This window comes from Orycteropus afer, unplaced genomic scaffold (assembly GCF_000298275.1).
Source record: "Orycteropus afer afer isolate SDZICR_OR568_19922 unplaced genomic scaffold, OryAfe1.0 scaffold00017, whole genome shotgun sequence".
Taxonomy (NCBI): domain Eukaryota; kingdom Metazoa; phylum Chordata; class Mammalia; order Tubulidentata; family Orycteropodidae; genus Orycteropus; species Orycteropus afer.
The window spans coordinates 8198688-8212162 of record NW_006921604.1 but is presented as its reverse complement, the minus strand read 5'-3'; the positions used below and the strand labels follow the sequence as shown (position 1 = coordinate 8212162).

General features: G+C 39.5%; 1 protein-coding gene across 1 annotated transcript in view; it reads right to left on the bottom strand.

Moving 5' to 3' along the window:
- Positions 1-13475, bottom strand: part of VWA3B (von Willebrand factor A domain containing 3B) — a 431643-nt gene that overhangs the window by 144519 nt on the left and 273649 nt on the right. Inside the window, exons 14-15 of the mRNA XM_042783482.1 lie at positions 5710-5840; positions 1281-1438 (exon numbers count right to left, since the gene is read on the bottom strand). Coding sequence (XP_042639416.1) covers positions 1281-1438; positions 5710-5840 — 289 coding nt within the window. The remainder of the gene's footprint in view (positions 1-1280; positions 1439-5709; positions 5841-13475) is intronic.

Genomic DNA, 13475 nt, shown 5'->3' with positions numbered 1-13475 from the left:
GCCTCTTGCCACAGATGTAGTCAATCTGATTCCTGTGTGTTCCATCTGGTGAAGTCCACGTGTACAGCCTCCGTTTGTGTTGGAAACAACACAAACGGATAAAACGGATAAAAATGATATCTCATCATATTCACAGCTTCCATGGTTTAGGGTGGGACATCTTTGGTATGCCATTTTAGAAATTCTGTCTACCATAGTTGCTGTCTATACCTTTTGCTAGTTTATTTTCTACTTCTGTTGGCCACTCCTCAGAAGGAAGATGAGGCAATCTACTTTCGTAGTGATACTGCCTCGGAAACCCAAGGAGGGGTCGCTATGAGTCAGGTCTGACTTGATGGCACAATACAACAACAACAACATTGGGTCCCTTAAGAAGCCCCCAGCAGTTGGCTGCTAACCAAAAGGTAGGTGGCTTGAACCCACCAGCTGCTCCATGGGAGAAAGATGTGGCAGTTAGTTTCCATAAAGATTACAGCCTTGGAAATTCTATGGGGCAGTTCTACCCTGTCCTATGGGGCTGGAATCAATTTGATGGGAATCAAGTTTGGTTTGGGTTGGTTGGATCCCTTCAACTAGAAACTGGACACCTGTCAAATACTGACATTCAATCTGTGGGTTTTAGAGGACAGTGAGACAGTGCCAAGGCATCTTGATTACTTTTCATATTTGATAACATAAACTACACTAACTGTAAACATGCTCTGTTCATCATGATTCAAAGGCATAAGTATTCCCTCTGTATTTCTGACAACTGCATGTGAATGTAAAATTATCTCAATAAATATTTCAATTAAAAAATAGCAACAGTAGGACTTCTTATACAGGCAGTCCTCTGATTACAAATGAGTTCCATTTCTAAGTCTGTCTTTAAGTCAAATTTGTGTGTATTGAGACAGTTAGGTATGTATGGTTCGTATCAAAAGTCAGTCAAATGTTTGTCTTAGTATGTAGTATATAATGTATCTTTCTATGCATTGAAAACCTTAGAGAAACCCTTCCAGATACACTAAGCATCTTTAACATAATAATACAGTAATGATGATAATAATATTTTGATGCACATCACAAAGTAGCACCTGTTTGTTATTATGAACTACTGTATAAACCTCAAAATTTTAATATAATAGGCTTTATGGAGGTTGGTTTGTAACTACAGGTTGTATGTAAGTCAGATGTTCGTAACCCAGGAACTGCCTGTATTATGTGGGCTTAGTTTTATTCTCCTTTCTTGAATTGAAGGAAAATTGTTAATGAGATTCAAGCCACTGTGTTCATGATACCTGCACGGAGGACTTTCTTTTTCTGAATCCTTTGATTTGGAAGGCCCCAGTGTACTTTTGACAAAGATGAGGGTGATGTTCCAGTTGATCTGACTCCAGGTTGAGGTTCTCCACATTTTTCTGATGTTGAAACCATAGAACAGATTTCTTTTTGGTGCCTGCTTTGATTTAAATAAAAAACAAACAAAGGAAAAAAAAAGAAATTTTTTCATCAAGAGGGCAGAGTGATACCACAACAATCATACTGAATACTGCAAACTTAAAGAAGTGAGCCTTCCCCAGTTTTGGCTAAAATTTTTCAATGTCCCAGGCAGAAGCAATGATATGGGCCCAGCCCTGCGGTCAGCCAATATGGTTTCCCATCACAGATCTGTTCCTTTCTGGTGGTGTGACCTTGATGAAGTCACTGAATCCTCTCTAAACTTTTTCACTTTCCTCATCTATAAACTGCAGGAAAAATTACCTGTGTACATACTGCATGGAGCTGATGTGAGGAATAGCACCACAGAGAGCAGGCTGTAAAGCCAGAGAACTTTCAAGGAACTCATTTCTCTACTCAAAGGGTTGAAGAGCAAGCTCTTACAAAAGCTAGAAAGGAAATGCCCCTTTCAGCACCCACCTACCAGCACCTCATGGCAGCAAACTGCTCTAGAAAAGGCCTGGGGCCAGGAGGAACCCTGGAAATATCCAAGTATTTTCCCAACCATTTTCTCAACCTTCTTTGAAACTCTGAAAATAGCAACTAAAGAAAGGAGAGTTTGCAGAACCATCTCCTGCTATAACATGGTAAAAGCCTAATGCTGCAAGGGAGTATGGAGAAAAGCCACTGCAAGCCCTGTTTCCAGAAGGAAGGAGTAATGGGGGAGGAGGCACACACACCGCTGTACTGGAGGAAGTTTAGCTGGGGTTGCAGAAAACCTCCCTATTTCCTCAGGTCCATGCCTCCCTCCTTCATGCCTTCACCCCCAGCCACCCTATTACACTGTACCACCATGTACATCCATGCCAGTATCCCATGATCCTTTGTGTATCTGCATCCTCTGCCACACTGTACATTCCATGATGGAAAGAATCAGGCTTTCCATTCATCTGTGCATTCCAGGGGCCTAGCACAGTTCTCCTGACACATGATTTGTGCTCAATTAACATTTCAAACAAGAAGGAAAGGAGAGGGACTTAGGAGTCAAAGTATTTATTTATTTATTTATTTATTTTTACCTGGCAGAAAACCAGAAGGCAGTTTGGTGTAGCTAAAAGGGATGAGTCAGAATCAACTTGATGGCACACAACATTATGTTATAAGGTGGTATAATTGCCTGCCATAGGGTCAAGAATTGGACCATTGTGATCCATGGGTTTTTTACTGACTGTTTTCAGAAGTATAGCAACACGTAAGCCTCCACTGACAGAAAGATGGTGGCTGTACATGAGTTGTGTTGGTCAGGAATCGAACCTGGGTCTCCTGCATGGAAAGTGAAAACTCTACCACTGAACCACCACTTCCCTCTACAAGAAAATACAGAAGCATGATATACCTTATTGTGTGCCTTGCAGACTCATTTAATCCACCCAACAACTCTGTGACTACTGTTATTCCCATGTTATATATGAGAAACTGGGGCTCAAGGAGGTTAAATAACTTGCCCAAAATTACGTAACATGTAATGGCTGGGAGCATGAATTATAACACTTCTCTGCCTAACTCCAGAACCTGTCTTCCCCTGCCACAAAAAAGACACATAAAAAACCAAGAATGTATCCACTACTCAATCAGCAGACACAGAGTCAACTGACCAAGCCAAATTCCAAGCAATCGTTGGTCATTCTGTCTTGAGATTTTCAGTTTGATTAACCAAAGGAAAAAAGACAGGTAACACTCTGGCTGAAAGTACAGAGGGGGTAATTTAAACTCCAATGTAGACTGTTTACTTGATTCTTAGTTTATATGTTTGAATGAGGAGTCCCTGGGTGATGCAAATGGTTAACTCACTCAGCTACTAACTGAAAGGTTGGCTGGTTCAAGTCCACACAGAGACACCTTGGAAGAAAGTATGACAATCTACTTTCAAAAAGTCAGCTATTAAAAACCCTAAGGAGCACAGTTCTGTTCTGACACACATGAGATTGCCATGAGTCAGAATTGACTCCACAGCAACTGGTATACTGTTGTGGTTGTTGTTGGATGCCATCGAGTCAACTCCGACTCATAGTAACCTTATGAACAACAGAACAAAACATTGTCCAGTCCTATACTGTTGTACTGGTATGTTCAAATTCCCTAAGTTTAGAAGATATATCTGAGCTTTCCCAAACATACACTTTCAAAAATGCTGTTAACATTTCATTTTAAGATGGTTCATTATAACATTTATCTCTGTTTTCTGATTCCATGTCCATGCACTGCCCATAAAAAACCCCCTGCCATCAAGTCGATTCCAACTTATAGAAATCCTTTAGTGTAAGAGTAGAACTGCCTCATATGGCTTCCAAGGCTGTAAATCTTTACAGAAGCAGACTGCTTCATCTTCCTCCTACGAGCAACGAGTGGGTTAGAAACACAGACCTTTTTTTTTAATTTTTATTGTGATTTGGGTGAAAGTTTACTTTCCATACAGCAGTTCACACACACTTTGTCTCATGACATTGACTGCAATTTCCCACAGTACAACAACTCCCCTCCCACTTCCTCCCCATAGTTACCTCTTCCCTGTGGCCTTCCCTCCCATGCATTTCTGCCCCCTGAGCTGTCTCCCTGTGCATACCCAGCCCTTCTATTCTTCCATGATTGATCTCTCCAAGGAGTGTATCTACCTAATGTAAATGTTCAGCTTATCTGCCTCCCTTTTGTTTGGCTGGAAGCCACAGGAGTGGGTTCAATTCCAGACCTGAAGGGCAGCTAGGGGCCATAGTCTCAGTGGTTCATCAGACTCTATCAGACCAGCAAACCTGGTCCCTCTTTTTTTTTTTTTTTTAATGATTTTGAGTTTTGTTCCACATTGTTCTCCCATTCTGTCCAGCTGTCCAGGATCTCGTACATAGATCCCCCTCCTAGTGGTGGACAGTGATAGCTGGGCACCATCTAGTTCTGGTCTCAAAGTCATAAAGGCTGAGGATCACATGGTGTACCAGTTGCTTGGACTAATTGTTTCCATGTGTCTTTGGTTTTCTTCATTCTTCTTTGCTCTGGACAAGGAGAAACCCTTCATAGCATCTAGATGGCCACTTGCAAGCTTTTAAGATCCCAGAGAACCACCAACCTTTTGGTTAGAGCTAAATGTAGTAACTACTATGCCACCAGAGCTCATTAATTAAAGCTTAATTTGCTAATAAGAAGAGAGTAAATTCTGATGAACAATAAATCCTGATTAATTAATGTAGTTTAATTTTTTCCAATTTTTACCACTTTTAATTAAAAGACATTCTCCTAGTAAGGTATTTATATGAAGTTTTGATACTTGAATCAATGTTAAACCATTTTAATAAGATTTGATACATTTTTTCAAGTGTTGGGAACAGTTACAAATTTTGTTTAAAAACTACTTATTAGAAATAAATTAGCATATAGAATGAGAAAAGGAGCCCTAGGTGGTGCAAATGGTTAAGTGCTCAACTACTAGCCAAAAGGCTGGAGGTTCAAACCCACCAGAGACTCCTTAGAAGACAGGCCTGGCAATCTGCTTCCAAAGCCCTTTGACAGCCCTACGGAGCAGTTCTACTCAGCACACATCGAATTGCCAAGAGCCAAAACTGAGTGGAACAAAACTCAAAATCATAAAAAGACCAGGCTTATTGGTCTGATGAAGACTGGTGGAAACCCCAAGACTACGGCCCTTACCCTTTAAGCTAGGAACTGATCTTAACCCCTGTGACTCAACTGGCAGCCAAACAAACAAACAAAAAAGAGTCAAAATTGACTCTCTGGCAACTAACAACCACAACAGAGTGGGCGGGAAAAGACCTTAGGAATGATCTACCCAAACCCTACCATCACAACCACCATTTTAAAGATGAGGAAACTGAAACCCACAGAAATGGAAAGGTTTGGAGATAAGGGATTCACCAAGATTACACAGAATGAAGTCCACAGCTCAGTACTCCTGACACATAAATCAAATGTCCCTACTGTACCCAGCACTCCTGCTCTGCCCTGTCACTCTATAGGCTGTGGGGCCTGTCCACCCTGGGTGAAGACAAAATGAAATTGCTCTCGAGTATGCTTCAAGGATTTCATAACTCACATATAAAGGTGAATGTGTGGCCTCTTTGAGCCCATTATTATTAAAATATTCTCTGCTTAAAAAATTCTAACTTAATTATATCCTATGATTCTTTCTACTCAAAGAAATCTCACAAAGTGTCTCAGAGAGCTAGCAGAGGATCTGTGAGGACCCCCAGTGATGATGAGTACAGAGGCATATGGCATGCTCACTTATTGTCTCCTTCCTTTTCTCCGTTATACCACCAGTCCATGATCAAGGACTCAGAATAAAGGTCTTGCATCTTCTCCAGGTCATGTCTCCCCTGCTCCATTTCCTTAACTAAAAGAGTCAGATCTTCATTCTGCCAAAATGAAAATGAACCCATTAATAAGATTTCATAAAAGAGTTCAAATTTCAGTAATTTCTAACAGAAAGTCAACTGTATAAGGAAAAGAAAAATCTAAAGAATTCATGTAGTTCTTATATTATTACATCTTTAAAGAGCTTTGTTGATGTATAATCTGTATACAATGAATTGACCATTTGTAAAGTATACCATTAGAAAAGTTTTGACACTTCCCACCTGTGAAATAATCGTAACAATCAAGATAATGAACATATCCATCACCCCCAAAAGTTTCTTCACATTTCATTTTATATCTGCCCTCCATTCTACCCATAACTCCCACCAATTCCCAAGCAACCATTCTTCTGTTTTCCATTACTATATATCAGTTTGAATTTCCTAGAATTTTATATAAATGGAATCATACAATGCATACTATTTGTCTCGTTTCCTTCTCTCATATAATTATTTTGAGATTTATCCATGTTGTAAGGATCAATATTTCATTCAATTTATTGCTTAGTAGTACCCTATTGTATGTCTATAACAACAACAAAAACACACTGCCATCAAGTCGGATCCGACTCATAGCAACCCCTCCTTGGGTTTCCCAGGTGGTATCACTATGGAAGTAGATTGCCCAACTTTTCTTCTGGGGAGTGCCTGGTGGGTTTGAACCACCAGCCATCTAGTTAGCAGCCAATGCCTTAGGCACTAAGCCACCAGAGCTCCTTGTATAGCTATACCTAAGTTTATTTATTCATTCACTTGTTGATGGACATTTGGATTGTTTGCCAAAACCAAACCAAATCACTGCCATTGAGTCAGATGCGACTCACAGCGACCCCTCCTTGGGTTTTCGAGGCATTACCACTACAGAAGTAGATTGCCCAACCTTCCATCCGAGGAGTGGCTGGTGGGTTTGAACCACCAGCCTTCTGGTTAGCAGTCAAATGCCTTAGGCATTACAGGTTTGAGCTATTTTAAATAAAGCTATGAACATTTCTGTACAAGTCTTTATATGGACATTTGCTTTCATTTCTATGAGTAGAAAGATTGTATTGTAGGATTGGTGATGTTTAACTTTATAAGAAACTACCAAATTGTTTTTCAAAATAACTGTATGAGTTTATATTTTCACTAATAACAAATGAGCATTCCGGATCCTCCATATTATTGCAAACACTTGGTATGGTCAGTCTTTTAAATTTTAGCTAATCAAATAGGTGTGTGGGAATTCTTGGTGGTGCAAATGGTTTATACGCTTGGCTGCTAACCAAAAGGTTGATGGTTCAAGTCCACTCAGAAGTACCTCAGAAGAAAGACCCGTGATCTACTTCCAAAAACTCAACCACTGAAAACTCTACGGAGCACAGTTCTACATGGGAGCACTCTGAGTAGGAATTAACTCAACAGCAACTGGTTTTAACAGGTGTATAGTGGTATCTCATGGTTTTTAGATGGATTCTCCTAATGACTAAAAATGTTAAGGCTCTTTTCATATTTTTATTTGCCATATGCATATCTTTTTAGTGAAGTGTCTGTTCAAATATTTTCCCTGTTTTTTTATTATTTTTTTGAGATTATTGTTTTGAGAGATCTTTATATATTCTGAAAGCAAGTTCTTTCTTACACATACTCACTGCCGTCAAGTCAGATCCGACTCATAGCAACCCCTCCTTGGGTTTCTGAGGTGGTATCACTACGGAAGTAGATTGCCCAACTTTTCTTCCAAAGGGTGGCTGGTGGGTTTGAACCGCCAGCCTTCTGGTTAGCAGTCAAATGTCTTAGGCACTATGCCACCAGAGCTTCTTTATTACACATATGCTTTGAAAATATTTTCTCCCAGTCTACAACTTGTCTTTTCATTCTCTAAGCAATGTCTTTGAAGAGCAGAAGTTTTAAAATTTGATGAAGTCCAATTTATCGATTGTTTTTATGCATTGTGCTTTTGATATGTCAAACTTCTTTGCCTAACACAAATTCACAAAATGTTCCTCATATGCTCTTTTCTAGAAGGAGAAAACCTAGGTTTTATATTTAAGTCCAAGAACCATCTGAGTTAATTTTTTAATATGGTGTGAAGTATGGATAATAGTTTGTTGGCATATAGATCTCCAATTGTTCCAACATCATTTGTTGGGGAAAAAAAAATCATCCTTTCCTCACTGAATTGCATTTGCATCTGTTAAAAATCAATTGCCCATATATGTGTCTGTTTATTTCTATTTTCTCTATTCTGTTATGTTTATCTATATCTACCTTTAGTATATAGTGTCTTATTTATTATTATTATACAGTGAATTTATTATACCTTTATTATGATAGCTTTATAATAAGTCTTTAAATTAGATAATGTTAATTCTCCAACTTTTTTTTTTTTTTGGCTATTCTAAATCCTTGCATTTCAACAGAATGGAAATTTGTCATTTTTTACAAAAAAAATGCTGCTGGAATTTTCATTGGGATTGTGTCAAATGTAGAGATAAATTAGTAGAGAATGGAATCTATGGAATTGAACACACACCTGTAGCTTCCAGCCAAGCAGTAGACAGGCATACTAGTTGAGCATTTATCTGAGGTAGACACACTCTTTGGAGAGAACAAGCAAGAGAGAAAGAAGGGCTGCTCAGGCACAGGGAGACAGCTCAGGGGGTAGGAGCGCATGGAGGGATGGTCACAGGGAAGCAGTACCTATTGGGAGGAAGTGGGAGAGGAGATATTGCATTGTGCTAAATTGTGGTCAATGTCATGAGACAAAGTGTATGTGATCTGCTGTATGGAAAGTGTATGTGCTCTGTAAATTTTCACCCAAATCACAATAAAAATAAAAATTAAAATAAAAAAGAGAATGGAATCTAAACACTATTGATTCTGACTCATCAACAAAATATATTTCTCAGAATATTTTGTAATTTTCAGTGTAGAGGTCTTTAATATATTTTGACAGATTTATCCTTAAACTGGAGCTCTGTGGCATAGTGCCTAAGGCATTTGACTGCTAACCAGAAGGCTGGTGGTTCAAACCCACCAGCTACTCCTCAGAAGGAAGACTGGGCAGTCTACTTCTATAGAGATACTGCCTTGGAAACCCAAGGAGGGGTCACTATGAGTTGGAACTGAATTGATGGCAGTGAGTTTGGTTTGGTATCCTTAATTATTTCATATTTTTTGATGTTATTATAAATGATGTATTTTAATTTCCAAATATATAGAAACAAAATTCATTTTTGTATATTGATCTTGCACTCTAAAACTTGGCTTAATTCAATTAGTTCCAGTAGCTTTTTTTTTTTTAAATTGTGATTTGGGTGGAAGTTTACAGAGCAAATTGATTTTCCATTGAACACTTCATATACATTTTGTTTTGTGATATTCATTGCAATCCCCACAATGTAATAGCATTCGTCACACTTCCTCCCTTCATCTTTTTTCCTATCCCTTCCTGCCTGCTTAGCTTTATCCCTGGGCAAGCACCACCCTTGTAATCTCATATAGTTGATTTTTCTAAGGAGTATGTACCTCCCTGGTGTTATTGTTCATATTACAGGCCTGTCTATTATTTGGGTGAAAGTTGTCCCACAGGGGTGAGTTCAGTTCTGGGCTTGAAAGGTATCTAAGAGCCATAGTCTTGGGGTTTCCACCAGTCTCTATCAGACCAGTAAGCCTGGTCCTTTTTTATGATTTTGAGTTTTGTTCCTTATTTTTCTCCCACTCTATCCAGGACCTCTTATTTCTTTCAGAGCAGTAAGCACTGGTAGCTGACAACAATCTAGCTCTTCTGGTCTAAGGGTCATGGAGGCTGGCCTTCACCTGGTCCATTCATCCTTTACACTAATTGTTCCCTTGTGTCTTTGACTTTCTTCACTCTTCTTTGCTTCAGATGGAGAAAGACCAATAGTTGCACTTTAGAGAGTTGCTTGCAAGCTTTTAAGGGCCCAGTTGCTACACACCAAAGTAGGATGCAGAACATTGTCTTTGTGGACTATGTTATGCCAATTGACCTTGATGTTCCCTGAGACTATGGTTCTGACCTCCCAGACCCAGTGACTAATTCCGTCAAGATGTTTGGTTATGGCTAATAATTTTTCATAACTTTGCCTCCTGTATGTTCTAATATATTCTTGGATAATTTGCAGCATAAATAGAAATGTAGAAATATCCTCTGCAATATATATATATATATATACACACACACACACACACACACACATACACACACACATTTGACGTAGTTCCATTTGCCTTCCCATCCCTATTCAGCTTGAGTGTCTATTTATGTATCCACTCATAGATTATTGCTATTACTGTTATTCCAGAATTGTATATGTAATGGTATTTACCTTTGTTGCCTTTAACTCTTGTGCTCCTCCCAGTGTCTTCCTCTGCTTTGGTCATTTTGTGTTGATCTCCACTTTATTGTTTATTTCCTTTCCCTTCACCCAAGTTAATACATCTACCCTCTAATTAGTGATTTACCCTCCTTTACCCTACCATCCCTGGTAACCTTCAAAGAATGATTCTTTCTGTGTGCAAAACTTTTCTTGATTATTTACAACCATTGTGGAAAATGGTATGGGGCTTCCTTAAAAGCTGGAAATAGAAATACCATATGATCCAGCAGGAGCTCTGGTAGCATAGTGCCTAAGGCACTTGACTGCTAACCAGAAGGCTGGAGGTTCAAACCCACCAGTCACTCCTCGGAAGGAAGGTTGGACAATCTACTTCTGTAGTGATACTGCCTCAGAAACCCAAGGAGGGGTTGCTATGAGTCGGGTCTGACTCAAGGGCACATAACAACAACAACAACAACAACACATGATCCAGCAATCTCACTACTAGGTATATATCCTAGAGAAATAAGAGCTATGGCACAAATAGATAAATGCACACCCATATCCATCACAGTGTTATTCACAATAGAAAAATAATAGAAACAACCCCATCACTGGATGAATTGATAAATAAACTATAATGTGTACAAATAATGGAATAGTAGAAGCTCTGGTAGCATAGTGCCTAAGGCACTAACTACTAACCAGAAGGCTGGTGGTTCAAACCCACCAGCCACTCCTCGGAAGGAAGGTTGGGCAATCTACTTCCCTAGTGATAACACCTCAGAAACCCAAGGAGGGGTTGCTATGAGTCGGATCCAACTCCAGGGTACATAACAACAACAACACACAACATTAAAGAATAACAATGACTCTGTGAAACACCTCATAACATGGATGAACCTAGAGGAGATTATGCTGAGTGAAATTAGTCAATCACAAAAGGACAAATATTGTATGAGTCCAGTAACGTTTTTGTAGATCCCACTGGTTTTATTCATAGATGACTAAGTTGAATGAAATAGACAGTTTCACTTTTTATTTCCAATATGAATGTCTCTATTTTTTCTTTTCCTGCTTTATTATACCAACTCCATTACACTATTGAATAGAAATGGTAAGAGTGGACATCCTTATCACTGTCCTGATCATAGGGAGAAAGTATATACTTTATTACCAAAGTATTATGTGAGTTGTAGGTTTTTCACTTAAAAACAAAGCCCATTGCCATTGAGTTGATTCTGACTCATGATAACCCATGTGTTACAGAATAGAACTGCTCCATAGGGTTTTCTTGGCTGTAATCTTCATGGAAGCAGGTCCCCACTGTGCCAGTGGGGTGCAGGAGTGTTTCAAACCACGAACCATTTAGTTATTGTTGTTGTTGTTGTTGTTATTTGCCGTCGAGTCAGCCCCGACTCATAGCGACCCCTCCCTGGGTTTCCGAGGCAGTATCACTACGGAAGTAGGAATGCCCAACCTTCCTTCCGAGGAGTGGTGGTGGGTTTGAACCACCAGTCTTCTGGTTAGCAGTCAAGTACCTTAGCCACTATGCTACCAGACAAGTGCAAACCATTTGCACCATCTAGGGACCCTACAGATTTTTGACAGATGCCACTTATTAGTGGAGGAAGTCTATTCTATTCATATTTCATTGAGAGTTTTTATTACAAATAGTCTTGGGTTTTTGTCAAATAATCTTCTGTATAATATTGAGATGAATATAAGGTTGAATATAAGGTTTTTTTTTTTTTTTTTTTTTGCTTTTTGGTACATTAATATAGTGAATTGCATTGTTGATTTTCTAATGCTAAACGAAGCCTGAATTTCCTGTATAAACCCAACTTGTCATGCTGTACTAGACCTTTCATATACTATTGGAGCTCTGGTGGCATAGTACCTACGGCATTTGAATGCTAACCAGAAGGCTGGTGGTTCAAACCCACCAGCCACTCCTTGGAAAGAAGATTGGGCAATATGCTTCCATAGTGATACCACTTTGGAAACCCTAGGAGGGGTAGCTATGAGTCGGATCTGACTTGGTGGCAGTGAGTTTGAGTTTCTTTTTTTTTTTTTCAATTTGCTAAATTTAAAAATAATAATAATAATAAAACTTCTGCATTAATATTAATGAGGGGTATTAATCTATAAAGTTTTTTTTTTTTATAATGTCTCTTTGAGGTTTTGGTATCAAGTTACAGTTAGCCTCACAGAATGAGTTAGAAAACATACACCCTGTGGTAGGTAAGGTTATGTGTCAACTTGGCTGGGCTTGGTTGAGTGGCTGGGCAGCTGGATATAGGTTGTTCCCCATGATGAGACTGGTAGACTGGTAATCAACTCCATGGTGGAATCTACTGTGAGCAGGTGAGTAGCTGCCTTAGGGATGTGGTCTGCTTCCGGTATATAATAAGGATTGAGAAAGGTCTCTGCAGATTTTTGGCATGTTAGGGAGCTCTGGTAGCATAGTGCGCAAGGCATTTGACTGTTAACCAGAAGGTTGGTGGTTAAAACTCACCAGCCATTCCTCAGAAGGAAGACTGGGCAAACTACTTCTGTCAGAAACCCAAGGAAGGGTCACTATGAGTTGGGATCGACTCAACGGCAGTGAGGAAGGGAGGGTCCTGAACGTAGCTGAGTCTTCAGACAACAGCCTATTATGTTTCCTGTAGATGTTGGGATTGTCTCTGGACTTGATCTAGTGTCCTGCCATGTTGTTTGGTGATCTTGGAACTGTGCCATTTTATTTGTTGACCTTGGGTTTGTCAGCCTCAGCAGCCAGCAGCTGCCTGAGCTAAGAAAAGCCTCCAGCTTCAGTGGGCCAGCAGCAAAAGGGAGAGCTGAAGCTCAAGGTTAAGGGGTTTTCACCCAGCCCCTAGAGCTAGCACTTTGAACTTGGACTTCTAGCCTCCTAAACTGTAAGGGAATAAACTCCTCTTTGTTAAAGGCATCCCACCTGTGGTATTTCTGTTAGAGTGGCAAGAGGTAACCAAAACACCTCCTTTCCAATTTTCTAGAAGATTTTGTGTAAAACTAGTATTATTTTCTCCTTAAATGTGATATGAATCAGCAGTGAAGCCATTTGAGACTAAAGTCTTCTTTGTACAGTTCTAAACTATAAATCAGGGCTTTAATCTGTTTGAAACAATTCAGTCACAGCTGATGAAGTAAAACCAAGATGGCCTGGAATTTGCAAAATGTGGTGTCTGGAACGATAACTTGTTGTTGTTGTTGTTATGTGCCGTCGAGTCAAACCCGACTCATAGCGACCCCCTCCTTGGGTTTCCGAGGCAGTATCACTACAGAAGTAGGATTG